Below are 19,827 nucleotides of genomic sequence, written 5' to 3'. Positions count from 1 at the left end.
TTATTTGTTCAGTGGAAAAAATAACAAATTTATCTAAGGACAGAACAAGAAAGGACAAAATATAACAGGTAGAAAAATCTCAAATGCAAAAAAATGCTGGATCTATGAGCATCCTTTGAGCAATGCACACAAGATACTGCAGACAGGCTGTCTACAGATTTAAAACATGATTTGAACCTGCTTCTTCACTGTCATCAGTCAGGTGGAGGAGTGAAGCAGCAAGTGGCCAAAGCAAGGACCAGATTGTGAAAGGATTTTAGGTGCCTGCACATGCAGGTTGGCATCCATCAGGCCTTTTAAAAGTCCTTATGAAGCAGCGACCAATTTCATTGAGCTGCTGAACAGCTTAAGGATTACAGCCATGGGTGATCCTAAAGGCATACGAAGTACTATGGGAACTGAGCTGCAAAAGATGAACATTTAAAATGTGTTTGCTCTGATCCCAGAAACAGCAAGGAAAGTGTCAAATCAGGAAGGCCAGAGGAATCCCAGACAGCAAAGGAATCTGCAGGGCAGCAGAGGGAAGCAATGCTGCTCTGCCAGGCAAGAGCAGTTTGCATAGATTGCTACTCTGCCCGCCTACTTGCTTCAAAGTAATAATTTTCTTATTATAAACATTGTTAAATGAAATGTGTAATTCAGGAGAGCAGAACTTGGTCTACTTTCAGCAAGAATACATAGCTTGAGAGGTTTCTGAATTCCTGAATACCTCCCTGGGTTCATTTGCAGGTTTTGCCAGTGAAGCAATGCAGTTCTGCCACAAAAATATTTCTTTCACTTCTTAGCAGGCAGTTACTAGCGAGTAACATCTTAAAGCCATCATGTGATTGTTTTAATATAATAAATGAAAGAGTAGACATTTTTACCTTGCAGTGTCGTTTGAATGAGTTAAGCATCACAATTACGGATATACAAAAAATATGTTTATTTTATTGCCCCCCAAAGTCTGAATCTTTTTTTGTTTCTCCCCTCCCCTGTGTGTGAGGTTAACTGCCTGGTTTGTTTTGAGAGCTGTGTGTGCTGGATCACTCTTTGGAGGTGCTAGATCTGTCCATCGACTCTAGAGGGAAGCAAAGACAAGCTGGCTTCTCTGTAAGCCCTCACTTAGGTGCCTATAATTAGGTGGGACGCACAAGCCCTCCTGTAAGCTGTACGCCTCAGCTACTCATTCTGTGTAAAGGACGCAGCAATTCTGCTCACGCTCAGTGCCCTAATTAAATGTCTTGCAACATAATGAGGGGTGGAAATTCCAAAAATGTTTAAGACACTCACGAACATAACCTCAAGCCAAGGTTGCTATGAAATGTTGCATATGCTTATTCATCCATCTGTTAACTATTTAAGAAAAGATTGGTCCCATTCCATTTCCCATTCTCTCTTCAGCGCTTCCGGAGGGTGAGCTCCATCTCAGTAGTTTGAAATGGTAAAGCTTAAAAAAACCCCAAACCCAGAAGAGGTGCGGGAAAGGGTCTGCAGCTTGCGGAAATCCTGTGGCTGAGGGCCCGATCCTTTGCCTGAAAATTTGGGAGCACCCTGGGTGGCAGCGGGAGCATCGTGCCACTCCCGGCGGCCAGGGAAGGGGCTCTGGCAGGATGGGACGCTAGGGACAAATTGCAGTTGTTCTGTTCGTTCTTACGTCTCATCACCCATACGTATATTTTCCTCTCCAGAACGTATCAACTGCTGAGACTTCCCTTTCGGAGCCCATAATCTTCACGACTTCCTTTACAAATGTTCAGTGCTGTAAAATTAAATGCTGGAGGCAGCAGAAACATATTGCAAGTGACAAAATAAATTGTTTAATCTCCTTGCTTGACAGCAGATAAACTGTAAATCAGATCTTATCTCTTCTTAGTCAAGTAGAAATGCTGGGGGATGAACAAACTCCTAAAAATAACAAAATAGCTAAAATCTCTGCTTTCTCTAGAGCAAATGTAGCCCTTTGGGAAAGTGTAAGAAATACCATCTGTGTTTCCAAAACTCTGAAGTTAATTTGTTGCAGACATTTCTGTATTTACTGTAAATGGACATATTTTGTGTTGCAAAACAACATGTTGCAATGATGAAAAATAACCTGAATACTCCCATCCAATTAACTCCAAAGGGTTTTCAACCTGAAAAAGTGTTTTGCATCACACAGCAAACCTATCTGGGTGGTTTTTTAAGTTAGTTTCATTTGTATATTGACAGCTGTTCACAGAGGAAGCTGAGAGGGGAAACTGTGAAGGAGTTGTGACTTTTATGACAGATTATTTTTTTCTGGTTATGAGACAAGTGTATTTTACAAATAGCTACTGTCTTGGTGAGAGGTTTCTTCAGGCTTTCCTGACAATCCATTCTTTTCATTGTTACCTGCTAAGCACTGTTGCTCCTTGCAGTTCATGTTAAATATAAGGCAGAATTTCATCAAAGTGTTTAATTTGAATTTAAAAAGAATTCAGAACATAATTCTGAGGTGATAAAAATGAGCATTTGCTTTAATATAGCATATCTGATAGGAAGCCAGGGGAACACGGTACTTCAACTGACAGCAGCTAAGCATTTTGATTTAAACTATGGCTGGAATTGAGCCATGAAATACAGATGGAAATGTAGCTCTGAATTTCCCCAAAGTTCAATAAGCATTTTGGGTCCATTACAAAGGTAAGTTTGGAACTAGATTTTAATTTACACTTTTTTGAAGACTATATAGAGTGTCCCCAGTCAAATGTTACCCCGTGAAATGCAAAAAGGGAGGCAGCACTGGGAGGATGAGGCACTGTGATGCCGTGGTTTTATATTTAACTGCAAAGATTTAATATGTCTGTTTTTCTTGTAATGCTTGGCCTTTGAATGACTGAGACCTCATCCAGACATCAACTACTCCTGTGGCAGCAAAAATCCTCTTGAAGAGTTATCTTGTTTTTCTCCCAAATCCAGACAACTGGGTTATGAGAATGCAGAAAATGTGGAGTGATTTAGGCCAACGATGACGCAAAGAAGGGAGCCCCAGAAGGCAGCATGATGGCAGAGGGGACAACAAAGCTGGGCACTGTCACTGCTGAGACGAGTTCAGCTCAGAAAAATGTTTCTGGAATGCATATGTGATTCCTCATCCCCAGCTCATTGTTAGGGAGCTTAGATCAATACTGCTGCAGCGAAGATTCCCAATGAGCTGAAACAAAACAAAACATTCATGGAGCATTGCCATTCAAGAGTATGCATTTCCCAGTTAAAATGAAGGTCAGTCATAAACTGCATCTCCAGTTCCCTTGGGTTTTCTCTCCCTCGCTCCATTTTGGCGGTTTAAGACCCCTTTGATATTTGAGCAAGGCCTTTCCCTTTGCACATCTGATCTTGATTACAGTTTATGGCAATGGTAATTCTTTACCTCCCCAAGGCAGCAATTTTGAGAAGAGGAAAAGCAAGTACAGTATGATTGTTTAGGAGAGAGGCACACTGTGTAGTGTTTTAACCATTTCTCCATTTTATAGCCATGTCTCTTCCCCACAGATTGCCCTTGCACACAGCAGCGCTAATATGGAGCTCTTCCTGTGGGAATGCCCCATGTCCATCAGTGAAATCACTGTGTCAAGGCAGAAAAATTAGGTTGTGTATTGAAACACTGACTTCTGAACAACACAGTTGTGGTTTGGATAAGTTTTTAGATGCTTTCTGTTTCTTGGTGAACAAAATAATCAGGTATCAGCAAGCACCAAAGCTTTCCTTCTGGCTACAAAGTGCAGTGGCCAGGTCTCAGGGGTTGCCCTCCCCACCTCCCTCCCACCTCACAAAATGAAGGGGAGTGTTCTTGCACAGTTTCTGGAATGCAGCTTTGTAAAAGAAGGGTAGATTTCCACATGGATCAACGTCGTGCCAGTCAGAATTGCCAATCTGCTAAGCCAAAAATACACCGAGGCGTTGCATGAAGGAAAGGGATGGGTGAAACTGGGTCTTGCTCCTCTTCTCCGCATATGTGAAAGACAGAGGAAAATGTTCCAACCAAGCATATCTTGAGAGCACTTGAGACAATGTCAGGGTGGCAGAAAATGTTGGATGCCAATTTGCTTTTTCCTATGGGTGGTATGAGGCATCTTGTTACAGGCAATTACAGTAAGATTTTTTTCTGTCAATTTGTAATATATACTTAATTCTTTTATTGCTTTCACTGCTCCAGCTTAGTTATACAGTGAGCTCCTTGGTTTCATTGCGCTTTTCACAGAGTCTGCAATGTGGAGGGCTACTGAATATGAATAACTGCTCTTGAAACTCTGCACAGTCGATCTGCTCCTCAACAAAAAATATTCTTATAGACTCAGGGGGTGATTGACAAAATCATTTAATTGCCTTTCAGGCTCTACAAATGCCATCCTGTTAGCAAACACAAGTGATGGGTATGGTCCCTTTCATAAAGGTGACCACAAACATCACACTGCGAAGTGCAGGCAGGAGGCAACCTTGTCAAGTTTGGTGTTTGATTCTGTTGCCTGGCAGAAACACAAGCAGAATTGCCAATGACTTTTTTGTTTGTTTGCCTGTATAATGCATTTTTAAAAGCTTACATATGTTTGTAAATATATCTATGTGCATTTTAAATGGGTCGTCCAGAGTTCCAGTAAAACTTTTCAGTTACATGCTATATTTTGTCATGACGATACCAAGGAAATACAATAAAACAAAGGATCTTCACATTTTCCCTGAAAGAAGAAAATTTCTGAACTCCTCATACATAAGCCTTTCCTAAAGGTAACACAAAACTTCCACAGTGCAGAAGAGGAACAAAGCTGTAGCAGCTCTCACTGTTCAGTGACACAGCGAACCTGCTCAAGTGTTTTGTAAGCCAAAATTTCCACTTAGCTAATGCTAAGGAAGGGTCCAACATGGGATTTTCCCCTTTCCTCTATTACTTTAATTAGACTTTCAAACTTTCAGTATTAACTTGAAACACACAACTTCTGCAGAATACCATGTGAAGAAAAGAAGTGTTTATTGCATGTATCTGTACATTTTCACTGAGATGCAAAGGTTGAAGAGTAGGGGCCCACCAGCCCACCTGGGTAGCGGGGGGTGGGAGCATGAGCCAGCGGGGAGGCCCAGCACAGCACTGCGATCAGAGCCGGGTGGGTGCCCAGCCTGGGTGGCGAACGCTGCAGAAGGAGCGTGCTCCTTCTCTGTGTGTTCTCTCATAAATCAGCCTGATTATTCTAATGAGGAGAGCTGCGTCCCTCTGCTGTGAGCCCTGCTGGTTTACAGAGAGAGGAAAGTAAATAAAAAGGAACAATGCTGGCTGCTGCTGCAGGAGGGACCAGGGAGGGAGAACAATAGTCCTGACCCTCCTCCCCGCCACCAGCCTCTTCGCAAGGAAGAAGCGGGATGGCTTCGTACACGCCCCTGGAGTTATTCCAGATCAGAGCTGAAATCAGACGCTGCGCTCGTCAGCATCTGCTGAAGGAAAAAGCAAGTAAAACAGAGAGAGCAGAGGCATGTTGTTTTCAAGGCTCTAAGAGAACGTATCTACGGAAAGAGAAGAATGGGATACACAGCTTTGCAATGTCTGAGTAATGAATGCACTACAAATACCAACCTGAGCTCTAATGGCAGGATCAAGCCTTAGCTTTATGACTTTGGATATTTTTTTTTTAGAGTAAAGAAGGTAGATTTCAGTCTTTGAGTTAAAACTCCAAGAATTTGTCTCTTAAAAAATGTATTTTGGTTCTTTTTCTTGCTCTCTATTTAAGTAGTCTTGCAATCATGATAACTAGAAACTTGTTTATTCCGTAATGAAATTTTAGATTCTTATTTACTATGCAAATCTGGAAGCTGAAGCTTTAAGCAAACCACAAACTACCATGACATTTATTACAAAAATATGAAAGCCAAAATTATGTGCAGCCCTACTCATTGTTTTTTATATTTTTGTCATGTTCCCTCTTATTGCCACTTCTCTGTGATGAGTGAAACACATCATTCAGGTCTAGATCACTTATTATGATACCCACAAAGCCTCCTTGCTATTCTTTGGACCAAATTAAAAGCGTTTGTCGAGAATAATTGTGGAATGGCATCAAAATTCATCTTCATTTTTCTGAGGATTTAATTATTTCTATTGTGATAAATTATTCTTCATCTTAGATACTAAATTTATATGCTTTAATAAAAAACATTTGAAAAATCAGACAATTCTGGCAGTTCTTGTAATGCTCTCCTCTCAGGAAAATTCCTCTGGATGTTCTCAGCAGCTTATCCTCTCTTTTTCAGCGTCAGTTTTACTAAAATGTCTTCATCCTGCCCTTTATACAGCATACTTACTTCTATCTTTAGCCCCAGTTCGATAAATTATTCCATTTCTTAATCCCATCTTCAGTCTCCAAGCTAGATGTTGTGATCATATTTTTGGCCTTTCAGACTCCAAAGCAAGCTCTGCAAATATTTGAAAACCCTTCTCTTCAGTAATTTTCTCATTTACCTTTCCTGTATTCATTTCCATGAGCTAAATATACTGTGATATTAGGAGATTTCCTAGACCAGGGGACCTCAAACTTTTTAACCAGGGGGCCGGTGCGCGGATGCAGTGGCAGGCTTGGTTTGCCCCCCAACCCCCGGCGGAGGGGTTCTGAAAATACCCGGGGCCGGATTGAGGACCCTGGGGGCCATATCTGGTCCACGGGCCGTAGTTTGAGGACCCCTGTCCTAGACCTTCTTTCAGCCCTGAAACTGCTTGTTCCTCTAATGTTCCTGGTTTTGCCAAGTATCATGCCAGGCTGATATTTCTTCTGGCAGAAGGGAGACCATGTACCACTGCTGGATGTGCTCTCTCCCAGGAGTCAGCAGCCTTCCCTTCCCCTGCCACCTGGTGGGGCTTTCCAGCTTCTGCTAGCCTGGAAGCTCCAGAGCTTGTCTCCAAACCAGACCTTGCTCCATGACACCTGCAGATCACATTAAAGTTGGACTTAAAGGAGCTTCCCTGATACACCTGAGTAACACATAGTGACTGCAGAAAGGTGGGTGAACTTGTTAAAGATAGTAAGAGAAGAATTTAAATATTCATATAAAGACAGCAAATTGTGTGTTACAGCACCTACAACCATGGATTATAAGACTGCCTTTCTTAAAGCAATCATAATTGCATCTTATTTGATTGAAGTATAACATGGGGTGAAATTTTCAATAGGACTTTGACCATGGCCAGCTTCTAGCTTTCAAAAAGACATACATCAGACCAAGCACAAAGTGGGAAATTGTTAAGTCATGAAAAATATCTAGAATTATTTATATTTGCATTTCTGAGCCTTTCATGTTACTTGCTTTTGTGTTTTCAACCTTTGAAGTTATATTTCTGTTTCTTGTAAAGGAGGGGAAGAAGAACAAAGAAAATGCCTTTATTTCAGGAGCCAGGCCTTTGAGAAATGCACCAAGAATCTTGAATCTTAAAAAGTCCAGAGCATTAGCAAGCAAAGCACAAGACCCACTAACTTTCAGTAAGCCTCGTGGCATAAAATCCTCTTGGGAACTTATTAAATTCTTCATATTATCTCAAAACTAGTTCCAGAATTTTAAAATTAGTTTTGTTACCTTCTTTGCTACCATACAGGACACAGCACTAGGATCAAAAGTTACAGACGTAGAAATTCAACACTTTGAAATTCAGTAGCACTGCACAACTACTTTGGTTTTAGGGGCTTTGCTCACGCTAACGATATCATTTTAACTACAAATTAAATCATAACTTCCCAATGTAATAGAATCCCAATGTAACAGAATCCCAATGTAGCACCAAGTAGCTTGAGCAGCATGCACGCATACACATATATTTACTTTTACTTAAACTTCATACAGAGTAGAAACAAAGACTCCCAAGTCCTTCTGACAGCCTCAGTCTGAGCCTTCCTTGGATGTTTCTGTACAGCACTCACTGCCTTCATTTATTTAATTACGTACTCTTTCCCAGCATTCACAAGATGGCACCTTGTCCCATGGTCCTTACAAAACAGACTGGCTTGTTCGTGTGCTGTGGGAATGACTAGCTTGGGAAATGGAGGCTGGGCTGTGCTCTGAGTGTCCTGGCTCTGAACAGGTACCACACCTAAAATCTCTCCTGGATGAGATTATCCAGGAAATGTACTGTTAGCCAAAACAAATGATCTTCAATACCTCTTTGGCTGTGCTTTCCCACCAAACAACCAAATACAGAAGTTACTTAAATCAAAAATGTTCATGCAAGGCAATATGGGAAGTTCTAATTTAAATCCATAGAAGTCAAGTTATACTTTGTTGTGTTTGGTTGCTGCTGACTTCACCAACACCTGAAACTATAATGTATGTACCATCATAATCTAAGTTAAAAGGTCATCTTTATGTCTGAGAACAAAGCTTCACTCTAGCTACACCAGTGTAATCATACATAATGTAATAATACATGGCATACTAAGCCAGTGAAAAGGACTTTTAACTAAGTTACAGACAAATTTCATACCGATATAAGCACCAATGTGCACTGCTTCATTAAGCTCACCTAAAATAAAAAACCGATTTTAAAATTAACTAGTCTGAGACTAAAAATCTGTGTTTTGGACAAGCAGTACTTGCAACCAAGAAACTGCACACAAGAGTGCAGCTACTGGAAGGGTAATTGGTCCGCAATGACAACCAAACACAGCATTTTGTTGTTTCTCCTTTCCCTTCAATGGCTGCTGGCTTTCAGAATTTGCATGATGAAATTTTTTTTCTGAAGAAAAAAGTAAAGCTCCCATGAGGCAGCTTTAGCTGCCTCCCACATGGAATTGGCTTTTCTTAGAGCAAGTTATCCCATTTATTATTATTCATACCATTAAACAGAAAGAAAATTCTTTCCCTGCTCAGCCCAGTAATGATGTAGGAGGGAGCAAATTAAAAAAAAAGGGGGGGGGGGGGGGGGGGGGGGAGGAAAAAGCCCTCTTACTTGCTAATTTTGCACACAACCCTGCTCAATGCAGACCAAGGCCGACAATTTTGTCCTTTTGTGCTTTTCCTTCTCTTTGATGGAGGCCAGTACCAGACACTGCTCTGCCCCAGGTTTTTTCACTACATTATCAGAAGCCTGCCCTTTCTTTGTTAGGCACAAAATGATGCATGCTAATAAAAGAAAATAGAATTTGTCTGGTCTGGAGGAGCCAGTTTGTCACCAAGACCTTGCTATCAGTAAATAAAAATAGAAAGCTTTTTGCAAACCACCAGAATTTTAGCCAGTGTGAAAATAACTGAGACACTGTCCTCTTTCAAAAACTATGTTTGCATTCAGTCATCCTGGACAGCAGGAAAACCAGTTGTGCCTTATAACATTTTAAAAGTCTGTGCAGACACTGTTGTTACCCACAGATTTCACAGCATGCAGACTTTTAATTGTCTCTCCTTCCTCTCTGCAGATGAAGGCATCTGGAATGTTTTCTCTAGTGAACCTTACTGGGGAATATATTAGTTTGTAAAATAGAGCAGGATTACAAAGAAAACTGCTGAATACATATGATGTCTTGACCTAACTTTTTACAAGTAGCCTTACTGTGAGCATACTCCACTCTATCTTAGCACATGTTTATTATTTTGCAATATAGGTCATATTCAGAGCTTTGAAGAACTATATAGCTGACCTGTAACAGCTTCCTCAATGAGATCACTGATCTGCAAGCTCCAGCATTAATATTCCTTTTTCCTCTTTTTAATTTCAGGTTATAGTGAGTTTGAGTTTTCAGAAAGTATTGCACTGTGTTTGAGAAACAAACTCACATCACTGCACATAGCCTTAATATTAAAGTACACCATCCCATACAGACTTTCTTTATTTGCAGAAGACTATAAACAAAGTTTGCATTTGCTAGAATAAGGACAGTCTCATTGATAAACATAATAAATTTCTGTTCCTTAACCTCCACAGCATATCAGGAATGTCACATTCCATCCACCCATCACTTCAACCTACAAGTATTTTTAGGATGGGTTTTTCATAGGATGAAACTCCTCTCAGATCAGGCATCTGTTGTTTTACTATTATATAATACTCTTACCTCACCCAATCATAACTTTTGTGGCACTATCAATCTGAATGAAATCTGTTTAACTTCGCAAAGAATTTTTCCAAGTGTGCCAGACCATGTCTGGACGATAGTATGATACTGAAAGTATCTCCGATCCACCACGTGGCATAACAGCAGCGTGTTTCTGGTCAGTATCTTGGGGTAACTAGAACCATGGTAAGCAAGGGGCTAGGAAATAGGGGCAACAAAAGCTGTTGCAGCAGGAAGAGGATAGGGCTACAAATGAGAGTTTATACAGTAGCAAGCCTGTGGGGGCTGCTGAAAGCAGAGGGTACACAACCTAAAACAAGTTGTCAATGACCAGCCTATTTCAACCGTCCTTTCTAATAGCAGACAGTACTGAAATATTAGGACAGGATTCTACCAAGAACATATTTTTATATTTTTTTGCTGTGTACATATATGCATTTATTGTGATACATGAAATAAAGTAATACTGCTACCAGCTGCCACCTGCCCTAGATTAAAATAGGTTTTAATCTGAATTCAGCTTCTTTTCTCTATAAAAGAGCCGTATTCATCCCTATCACCACAGTTCCTGACTTGCCATGCTACTTCAATTCCATTAACCCAAAATGAGCTGTGGTGGAATATGGATGCCACATAGCCTGTTGCTGTTACATGCAGCTGGAATGCTGTTACGTGTCCTATATGCTGTTACAGATTGACTGGAATTCAGATCCTCCACTGTGTTTAAACACTAAGGAGCCTCGATGTCTAGAAAACTCTTAAAGGGTGTTGGTACAAATACCTGGTGGTCTTACATAGACTAGCATAAGGTAGTAAGAAGCCTGAGAAAAACGAGACAAACCAGCAAAGTCTGTAAAGATAAGCTATCCGAACAAGGTTATCCTTGTGAAAGGTAATTATTTAGCAACTATAATTAAAAGTTCTGCTCTTCTGACATCCCCTACAGTCAGCTCCCAAACGCCTGTGAGTAGGGACTTGGAGAGAGCAGGTCTGGAAAGTAAGAGTAGCTGCTTTGGAGCTGAGATACTTTATTGTGAGGGGTGTATCCATGGAGAAATGAGTAATAATTTTAAACATCATGACGCTGCATGCAACGTGAAGTGAGTGACAGCAAAAAAGTATGCATCTAGTCAGTTATACCAAGCCCTTCCCCCAGCACACAGGTTGAGAATACATAATCCAGTTGGTTCATGTCAGACACCAAACAGGACATGAATCCCTGGGAAGCAGTCCAAGTCAGAGCATTCAGCTGAGGCTGAAAAAGTAAGGCCTCCATTCCCAGATCTGTACCAGATTTGGGGCAGATAACTACCGAGTCTCACGGTCTATCCAGCGGGATAAAGACACTAACATTCTCTGTAAGGTACTTTGTGATCTGTTGATTGGAAGCACTTGTTTATATATATCATATATAAATATATATATGTATATACTCAGCATTTTAAAACTGTTAAAAAACAAAAGCAGCATGGCATAAAAGCAAACCCTGTTTGAGTTAAATTGCTGCTGTAGAGGTAATTTCTTTCTGACATTCCCAAAGACCCATATAGTCACATGCACAACAGGAATGTGTATGGCAGAGTGCCAGGGGAGGCCTCAATGGAATACTTCATTAAAAAACAAACAAACGAAAAACTGAAAGTACGTTCCTAATGGAACAAGCAACACTTGTTGCAAATCATTTGAACTACTAAGAGGAGCCACGAAACTTGCAACTTGACTGAAGGATTAGACAGCATTTGTCCAGGAGCTTGGTGTACTACGCAGTGAATACAAACCACTTACATGCTTGTGGGTTTCAGTGGAACTTGCGCATCTGTATTTTTGAACTTGGAACAATTTGAATCTAAAGCAAGAACGCTTTAGGCTTCAGCGAAAAGCCCCTAGAGGGAATGGGATTTTAAATAAATATCCTTCTTGTGGAGTCATATCTAAAGCTGCATGTCACTAAAACACAGTTAACATTCCTTGAGTTTCCAGAACAGAAACAGGTTACACTTTTCATGACTCTTGAGCGCACAAAATTTCATAAGTGCGTCCACATGGTTGATTGCTCTTTGGCAGGGCAAATTAACCCTTGCTGAGCCCAGTACTGCAGCAGCTACACTGCTTCCAGCTATACCCGAGTTCCTGCATTTAAAGATAGTCTGGTTGCAATCAGGTATCACATTACTTGTCACTGACAACATGGACAGCATTTTCTTTTTTTCAGCTTGCTTCAGTGGACCTTGCAACAGTGAACTATGACCATTATAACCACTCAGTTTAAATTGTCTCACAACTCTTTACCATGAGCCAGACTAACAACGATGCTCCTCTCTTTTCACAGATGGGTAGTCTCTACTAAAAAGGCAGCTCCTCTTTTGCCCCATGCGCCCCTTCACACTAGCAACAATTCCTGAGGAGGTACAAGTGTTTAATGATAAATACCTTGGGTTTGTCAATTACAGCAAGTAATTCCACTTACTATTGGACAATAAGCAGCATAAGTCTCTATTAGGATTTCTGTTATTGAACAACTGCCTAAGCATAAGAATTACTGCTAGGATTTTTGTTTTCAAACACCTCACAGAATATGATTCAGACCTCAATACTAACTATATTTAAAAAAAAAATGTCTAACTGTCAGGCCAATTTTCAACTTCAAGTGTTCTTACTTTGTAAGGAAAGATGCTTTAAAAAAATTAAAAGCTTGCAGAATATGAAAAGGATTTTGTCTCTGGAACCAAGACAGATGCATGCCTGGTCAGAATGGGTCTCTAAGTTGTATCAACTTGTTAATAATGATATAACAACAAAAAGAGAGTACTACAAATAGTAATTTTATCTACTTCCGAATAGATAGGGTGATTCAAAAGCACTCAGAAAAATTTGCTATTTTTTTTACTGTGTTTACAGAATCACAGAATGGTCAGGGTTGGAAGTGACCTCTGGAGATCATCTAGTCCAACCCCCTGCTAAAGCAGGTTCACCTAGAGCAGGTTGCACAGAATCGTGTACAGGCAGGTTTTGAATGTCTCCAGAGGAGACCCCACAGCTTCTCTGGGCAGCCTGCTCCACTGCTCTGTCACCTTCAAAGTACAGAAGTTCTTCCTCATATTCAGATGGATCAACTAAATCAACTACACTAAGTGGTTTAAAAAAGTAATGTTAAGTTACAGATCTGTCGTGTACTATGATGGAAATATTTTAGTGTTCCCATATAACACATATGAATGAAAAACCTCAAGATCATTTACAAGAGCTCTCACTGGAGCATGAGAACCTACGCATACAAAGCTGAAAAAATAGCAGCTCTGAAGAGTTAACGTTAAAATGCTCCATAACCAGTGTATTCAGTATCATACTTTGGAATCATGATCAATCCCACCTCCAGAAGGAGGCTGGTAACGACTTCTCTCAAATGCTTTTTCTTGAACATGATCTCTGACTCCAGTTTTCTCCATTTTCCTCCAGTGCAGAGAAATCCTATTCCAAGAGTAACATCTTCCCATTTATGATGTTTAATTTGAACTGACTTACAAATACTACCAGCTTTGAATGACGTAGCAAGCCCACTGCTTGCTATGATCAAAATGCAAAGATTTAACACCAATTATTTTCAATGCCACTGCTAAATAAGATATCCAAGTTGGTACTAAAATGTACTAATTTACTGTAGTGGTTACTGCTGCATATGGACAGTCTAGTCTTGTACAAATTAAAAAAAAAAATATGCAAATTGTTCCACCCCACAAGACCTTGTGAAACTACTTTTGAAACCACTACAAAATGAACGTGTTTTATTAGGTCCACTTCTAACATCATGTCATTGTAAAATCAAACTACCACACTGAACTACTTTTCACACAAATCCTATAAGCCAGGGGTCCTCAAACTATGGCCCGCGGGCCAGATACAGCCCCCCAGGGTCCTCAATCCGGCCCCCGGTATTTTCAGAACCCCCCCACCGGCAGTTGGGGGGCAAACCAAACAACCACAGATGACTGCCTGCCACTGCATCCGCACACCGGCCCCCTGCTAAAAGTTTGAGGACCCCTGCAGTATAAGCTAAATCTATGAATGACCAAATAACATATAGCTCCCTTTTCTACAAGCCTGAACCTCTCCACTCATGTTCCAGTTTCCCCGAATCAGGACTCCACATCCATACTACCTCTTTACTTTTCACCCCCAAAATTAGGGCGCACCCCAATCCACTCACCTCCAGCCCTGTAAGGTGATTAGCAGAAACTGCATGTGGGGAGGTATCTCAATTGAAAGGTAATCATCTCTGCAGGCAGTTACAGATTGTGGGTGACTACTTGTGTATGGGACTTCAACCAGTGGTTTGTATAATCACCTCCACACTGAAAATTACTTCAAAATACCACCCCCAGCTGTTTCTCTGGTAACCACCAAACTCTAGCGTACATAGTAAACTTAGTTTACTTGGCAGGAGTCAACACTTAAAGGATTTGAAAAGCCCGTTGACGACTACAGTTGTATATGCTAGGTACATATTTAAGAAGTATTACTATAAAAGCTGGGAATCATCATCTCTCTTCCAGTTATGTTCTGTTATTTGGAAACAAGGTACAGGTGCCACTCCAAAAATTCAGGAAATCAGAACAGTACTCTAGATGCATTTCACTGGAGCTTTGAATCAAGCACAGGTAGGAGTTTCAAAAACTGTGTCTCCTCACATACCAAAGGAACGACAAGATATTCGACACAGCACTTAGGCACTAAACTAACTTTTGTCATTAAATATCCTAGACTGTAAGCACTCGAGTACATAACTGGATCTAGTCCAGACAGTTACACCAAATCAACATAAAAAATTAAGCCTTATAACCTGCCTTATTTCAGGCAAACTTTCTGTTACAGGCCAGCCCCACAAAGCTGCTATAATCTGCAAATTATGATTTCTGTTGTAGCAATACTGTGCATTAGTTTAGTTTCCGTATCTTCTATTCTAAACAAACTGAAGCTTTTTAAGAAAAGCTTTTTATGTCAAAACTTATACTACCTGAAAAAGCAGTGAAAAAGGTTTATCACTTCAATAAAGGACACAGTAGGTTCATTTGGGTCAATACAGAATATAATGGTAAGAGTTATTTTTGAGTAACAACTCTGCAGGTGCACTTACCTCACAATAACTGCCACACCTGGGAGTTATTCTACAAATAGGCAAGCCCTAGAGATAATATTGCTTTCCATTTGTGAATCTGAATTTAAACAGACATTTTACAGATTGGGATTACTGAATGTGTTTCTAACAAGATTTCAACATTACAGTTGAAAGCTGGGAGGCCCCAGTGTATGTAAATACTAGCCAACAGTTACATTTTCCCCTGAGTTCTGTAACATCTAAAATTCAAACATCCCCAGTATTTTAGTTCTGACCCTGTAAAAGCTACACTTACACATAATAATGGTCATGAAATAGACTTCTTTAAAGGCTTACAAAGCTTCCCTTAAAACTTCTTCAGTTTTAACAACCTCAGTAGAGAAATATGAGGCATTATTTATAATATATGCTTATTCTAAGGCAAACAAACCTGTAATTTAAAAAAAGAAATTAACTGTACTGTTCTCTGTAAATGAGGTGATACAATTTTTTTCACAGACAATTTAAAGTTCTCTTGAAATAATAAGCAGCAGTTTACATATGCAACTAAAAAAAACCCTAAAGAGTAAAGATCAAGGACTTTGTTTTTTAATACCTTTTCCTGAGTCTTCCTATTTTGATGTAAATTAATGACTACTACCAGACTAAGGGAAGAGAGAATGTCAAGAAACATCCAGTCAAATAAATCACTTTTTTGCTACTAAAAAATAGCAATTTTTTTGTTTTTCACTTCAATATAAACAAGGTGTCCTGAATACCACAGTACTACAACAATAGCTGTACCCTTGAGATTATCTAATTTTATCACCTCAGCATTACTTGAGAGAAGGCAGCAGAAATGCTATACAATTAAATTGCTGATTAGCTCAGTCACGCTAATCCCTGATGTAGCATGGCAACTGGAAGAACATAAAATCTGCTTCTTATTATTGGTGAAGAGCTATTACTGAAACTATTCATATCTACATACCCTTTATACTTGCACCTGAGACACACAGTTACAAAGTAAGATTACAATTGCACATCTTTCAGTTTAGTTAATTGGTATAGAATGAAGATCTGACTACAAGATACAGCTTAGAAATGAAGTTACTGCTGTAACACATGAATAAGCAGAACAAAATGTGTCTGTATGTACACACAGTTACAGTAACTACTAGAAATAGGAAACAGGATTAAACTGAGACTTCTGCCATGCTGTTACCTCCTCCATGATCTCTAAATGAGGTTCTATTTTAACTTCATCTGTAAGAATGCCTGACAGCTGCAAGCTACTTCTCACCATTCCCTGTTGTTCACTACTCTTTACAATCTTATTATAATCACTTAATAGATCTGTATAGAGCTGAAGAGCACTATAAATAGTTTACAGAAGTTTGTTATTGGCTTTTAGTTAAGTTAATCTTCTTTGGCCTTGTATTTAATGTAGTATTTGGCTGGACCCTAGTAGTTTTTTCAGGACTTCCAGGCACTACTGAAATACGCTCACCTTTTCCTTACCCATAAAGTGGATGAGTTGGTCCAAGCTCACGTAGTATAGCTGCTTGCAGTGCTGTGCCCTTCACATGGTACGCACACAGTTGCACCAAAACCTGTCTTTCACTACAGTTTGCCTCCTTTCTAAACAAGGCTTTGGAGTATAGCTTCAGAAGATGCATGAACCAGTCCTACAGTTTAAGCCTCCACGCCCTGCATTAGTCATGTTTTCTCACCTTATCCCTCTATTATTCCACTTAAGTAAGAGATGATTGTAAACAGGAGCCATCTTTGTGCACGCATCACAGAGACAGAACTCTAAACTCCTAGAGAAGGCTAAATAGTTTCTATTTGGCCCCTGACAGTAAAGCCTAAGCACCTGTAAAGTGAAAAGTAGTAGAATCTACTCTACTTGCATCCACTAGTTTTCAATTAAACAGGAATTTACTGGCAGCCATCTGAAGCTGACCAATAAAATACATCATTTTTCTCCTGTCCTCAGAATAGCCTTGAAGCATCACCATGTCAAAACTGACAGTCTCACATCTGCCTCAACTACCTTATTTGCAGTATAGTATAGTGTTTAAGTAATTAACTTTTTTTTTAATAGCAAAACAGCAACTTTATTTCATCTATTTTCTGGTGCATTTAAAAATAGTAATACAACATACAGAAACGTTGAAAGAAAATCCCTCTCTGCTTATACTGTGCTTGTAAGTTTTTGTGGCTAACCACGTTTCTCACCTACTGGAATTATAGCACTGTGGATTCCAAACATTTGACCGTTTCAAGTTACATTGGTTTTCAGTTCTGGTGTATGCTTTAGGCTTCCCACTTCTTTCTTCAGGACATTAAGTAAAGTTCTAGAACTATCCAAAATCTTCACGTAAGCAGCTTCAGTTTCAGCAAGAATTTTATCAAGCTCATTCCGTGAAGCTACCTTTTGAGCCAGGTTTTCACATACACACTGCAGTTGTTTGCTCAGGACTTGGATTTGATGCTGGAGTCTTTTTTTTTCTTCTTTCGCTTCCTGGATTTGTTTGTTCAGCTCTTCTTTTTGCATACATAAGTCTTCAATGCATTTCACTAGTTCATTATTGTAACCCTGAAGAACGGCTCCCTGCTGAGTCATCCTCCACTCCCCTCTCTGGGCTCTGCCACTGCTCCCTGAAGTCCTCTCTCAGCAGCAGTCTTCTGCGCTCTAAAAAAAAAACCCCAAAACCCCCAAACAAACGCCAAACACAACAAAAAAAAAGAAAGAAAAATTCTGTAAGAGAGTCAGCATGACCAATGCTATGCTAGCAGACAGAGCCGCAGGGAATGCTGCTCAGTTTAAGGTTAACGTGCTAGTTCAGAGTTATGCCACATCCCTTTTCAGGAAGGGGCAGGACAAAACTGGGCACCCACGCTATACCTTTACTGAAAGCTCCTCTCTCCTATGATACCCTCATGCCTATGCTCAACGCTGGTATCAACATACTTCTATTATGTTTTATGATATCCTAATACCATTCTGAATTGATGACGCTTTGTACCTCAGATTTCGAGGGTTCGGTCAGAAATAACGAAACGACCCTTTCCCCGAGAGAAGGCTCAGCTGTCACCGCCGGCAGCACCACCGGCCTCTGCCGACGGGAATCCTCCTCGCCAGCCGAGCGCCAGCATCCACCTCGCCGGGAGAGCGCGGGGCACCCGAAGCCAGTCCATGGGGCGCTGCTGGCCGCTCACGGGCGCCGCGATGACAATGTCACGCGTGTGTCGAGACGCGGACGAGCCGCTCGGTCGCCGGAGGCGGCCGTTAGCGCCCCTCACCCACCGCCGCCCCCCCCCCCCCCGGCAGCGATTTCACCGCGCCCGGGCCGTTCCGCCGCCAGCGCCTCGCTCCCTCAGCGACCGGGGCTGCAGCTGCCTGGCGGCGCTTCTTCAGGGGCCGGGGGCAGGGCCTGGCCCCGCGGCCGCCGCCTCCCCAGGGACATTTTAGCAACCTCTTCACCGCCGAGCGCTTCCTCGCAGAAGACGATCCGTACACAAAATGGCTCCTGCCTATACATCAAGTCCCTGGGCGGAAGGGGAGGAGGGGGTAGGTAAGAGGAGACCTTCCCTTTCCTATCTCGCGGCCGGGCGCCGCTTCCCCCCGCCCCGCCGCTTCTCTCGCAATTCCCCCTGTTGCCCCCACCTGCCTGGCGTTCCCGCCCTGTCGGCTCCCACCAGAAAGCGGCTTGGCCTGCCCCGCGGCGGCCCTGCTCCCGCTCGGCCCGGCCCGCCCGCGCAGGGGAGCGAGGCGAGGCGCGGCGCGGCCCCTGGGCGGTGGGGGCCCCCCTCGGCCAATCAGCCAGGCGCGCCCGGCCAACGGCTGCTCCGACCGGCAGTGAGTGCCTCGGAGCCGCCGGGTGAGGGGTCACGGAAATACCCGAGCGTTTCCGAGCGCGGCACCGCCCTGACGGGAGCGTGAAAACATCGCTACGGAAATAACCGATGTTTTCCGAAGACAGGTAGCGTTCGGGAGAGGAGGACGAGGCGGGCCGGCCGGTGGGAGGGGGAGGGAGGGAGGAGAGTTACGGAACGAGCCGATGTTTGCCGAAGGGAGAGACTGAAGGGCGTTGGGCTCGGCGAAGGCAGCCGATGTTTCCCGAAGGCAGAGTCGCCCGAGAGCAAAGGGGACAGAGGGGACGGAGCATGTCGGAAAGAGCCGAAAAGAGCCGACGTTAACCGAGCGCGGCGTCGCCCGAGTTTCCCGGATGTAGTTGGAGGAGCGGCGGCGGCGGCGGGCGCAGCGGGGGGAGGAGGCGGCCGCGGCAGCAGCAGCAGCGGCGGTGGCGGCGACGGCGGCGGAGTCCGTGCTCCCGGAGTGTCTCAGCGCGCGTGGGGCTGAGTTCCTGGCGTCTCCCCTCTCGCTGTGCGCGGAGGAGATGGGCCCGTGAGCGCTGCTCCCAGCCGACCTGCCTGAGCCGCCCCCTCCCTCCCTTCCCCCCTCCCTGCCCCCGGTCGGCGGCGAGGCGGAGCGCTGCCTCCCCCTCCTCCCCCCTCGGCGCCTGTGGCCCGGCCGCGGCCGTCCCCTCCTGGTCCCCTCACACTCACACACACAGGCCGGGCATTGATGGTAATGTATGCGAGGAAACAGCAGAGACTCAGTGATGGGTAAATCCCTTCCTCCTCTTCTGGCCCCTGGCCCCGCGGGGGTCTCCCCCTCCCCTCCGCCATGTTTGGGCCCCCTTCCCCGGC

The 19,827-nt window shown here is 42.6% G+C and overlaps 2 protein-coding genes across 9 annotated transcripts in view; one reads left to right on the top strand and one right to left on the bottom strand.

Annotated features, from left to right (window-relative positions):
- Positions 1–4,302: 4,302 nt before the first annotated feature.
- LOC102055327 (microtubule nucleation factor SSNA1) lies at positions 4,303–19,794 on the bottom strand. 5 transcript variants are annotated; one of them, XM_055709968.1, is made up of 2 exons: positions 19,684–19,794; positions 4,303–17,806 (listed from the first exon to the last, which is right to left on the bottom strand). In XM_055709968.1, exon 2 carries the CDS (start codon positions 17,735–17,737, stop codon positions 17,393–17,395), a length of 345 nt encoding a protein of 114 aa, XP_055565943.1. In that variant the 5' UTR covers positions 17,738–17,806; positions 19,684–19,794; the 3' UTR covers positions 4,303–17,392. The 5 variants fall into 5 exon arrangements, with proteins under 5 accessions (XP_055565943.1, XP_055565942.1, XP_055565940.1 ...); XM_055709967.1 differs by lacking the exon at positions 19,684–19,794 and adding an exon at positions 18,786–18,926; XM_055709965.1 differs by lacking the exon at positions 19,684–19,794 and adding an exon at positions 18,782–18,923.
- The window catches only part of WAC (WW domain containing adaptor with coiled-coil), a 63,545-nt gene continuing 62,679 nt past the window's right edge, over positions 18,962–19,827 (top strand). For 3 of the 4 annotated variants that reach the window (XM_055709964.1, XM_055709962.1, XM_055709961.1), the window contains exon 1: positions 19,609–19,743. In XM_055709964.1, the coding sequence (XP_055565939.1) occupies positions 19,703–19,743 (41 nt within the window). In that variant the 5' untranslated portion in view covers positions 19,609–19,702. Of the gene's footprint in view, positions 19,098–19,608; positions 19,744–19,827 lie in introns of those variants that run through there. The other variant, XM_055709963.1, reaches the window with a different exon arrangement.

This window comes from Falco cherrug, chromosome 4, assembly GCF_023634085.1.
Source record: "Falco cherrug isolate bFalChe1 chromosome 4, bFalChe1.pri, whole genome shotgun sequence".
Lineage (NCBI taxonomy): Eukaryota > Metazoa > Chordata > Aves > Falconiformes > Falconidae > Falco > Falco cherrug.
The sequence above is the reverse complement of the archived record's forward strand: the minus strand, read 5'-3'. Positions and strand labels throughout refer to the sequence as shown.

What these genes read in the sequence shown, in the direction of transcription:
- LOC102055327 (XM_055709968.1), bottom strand. Translation starts at nt 17,737, where the DNA reads ATGACTCAGCAGGGAGCCGTTCTTCAGGGTTACAATAATGAACTAGTG.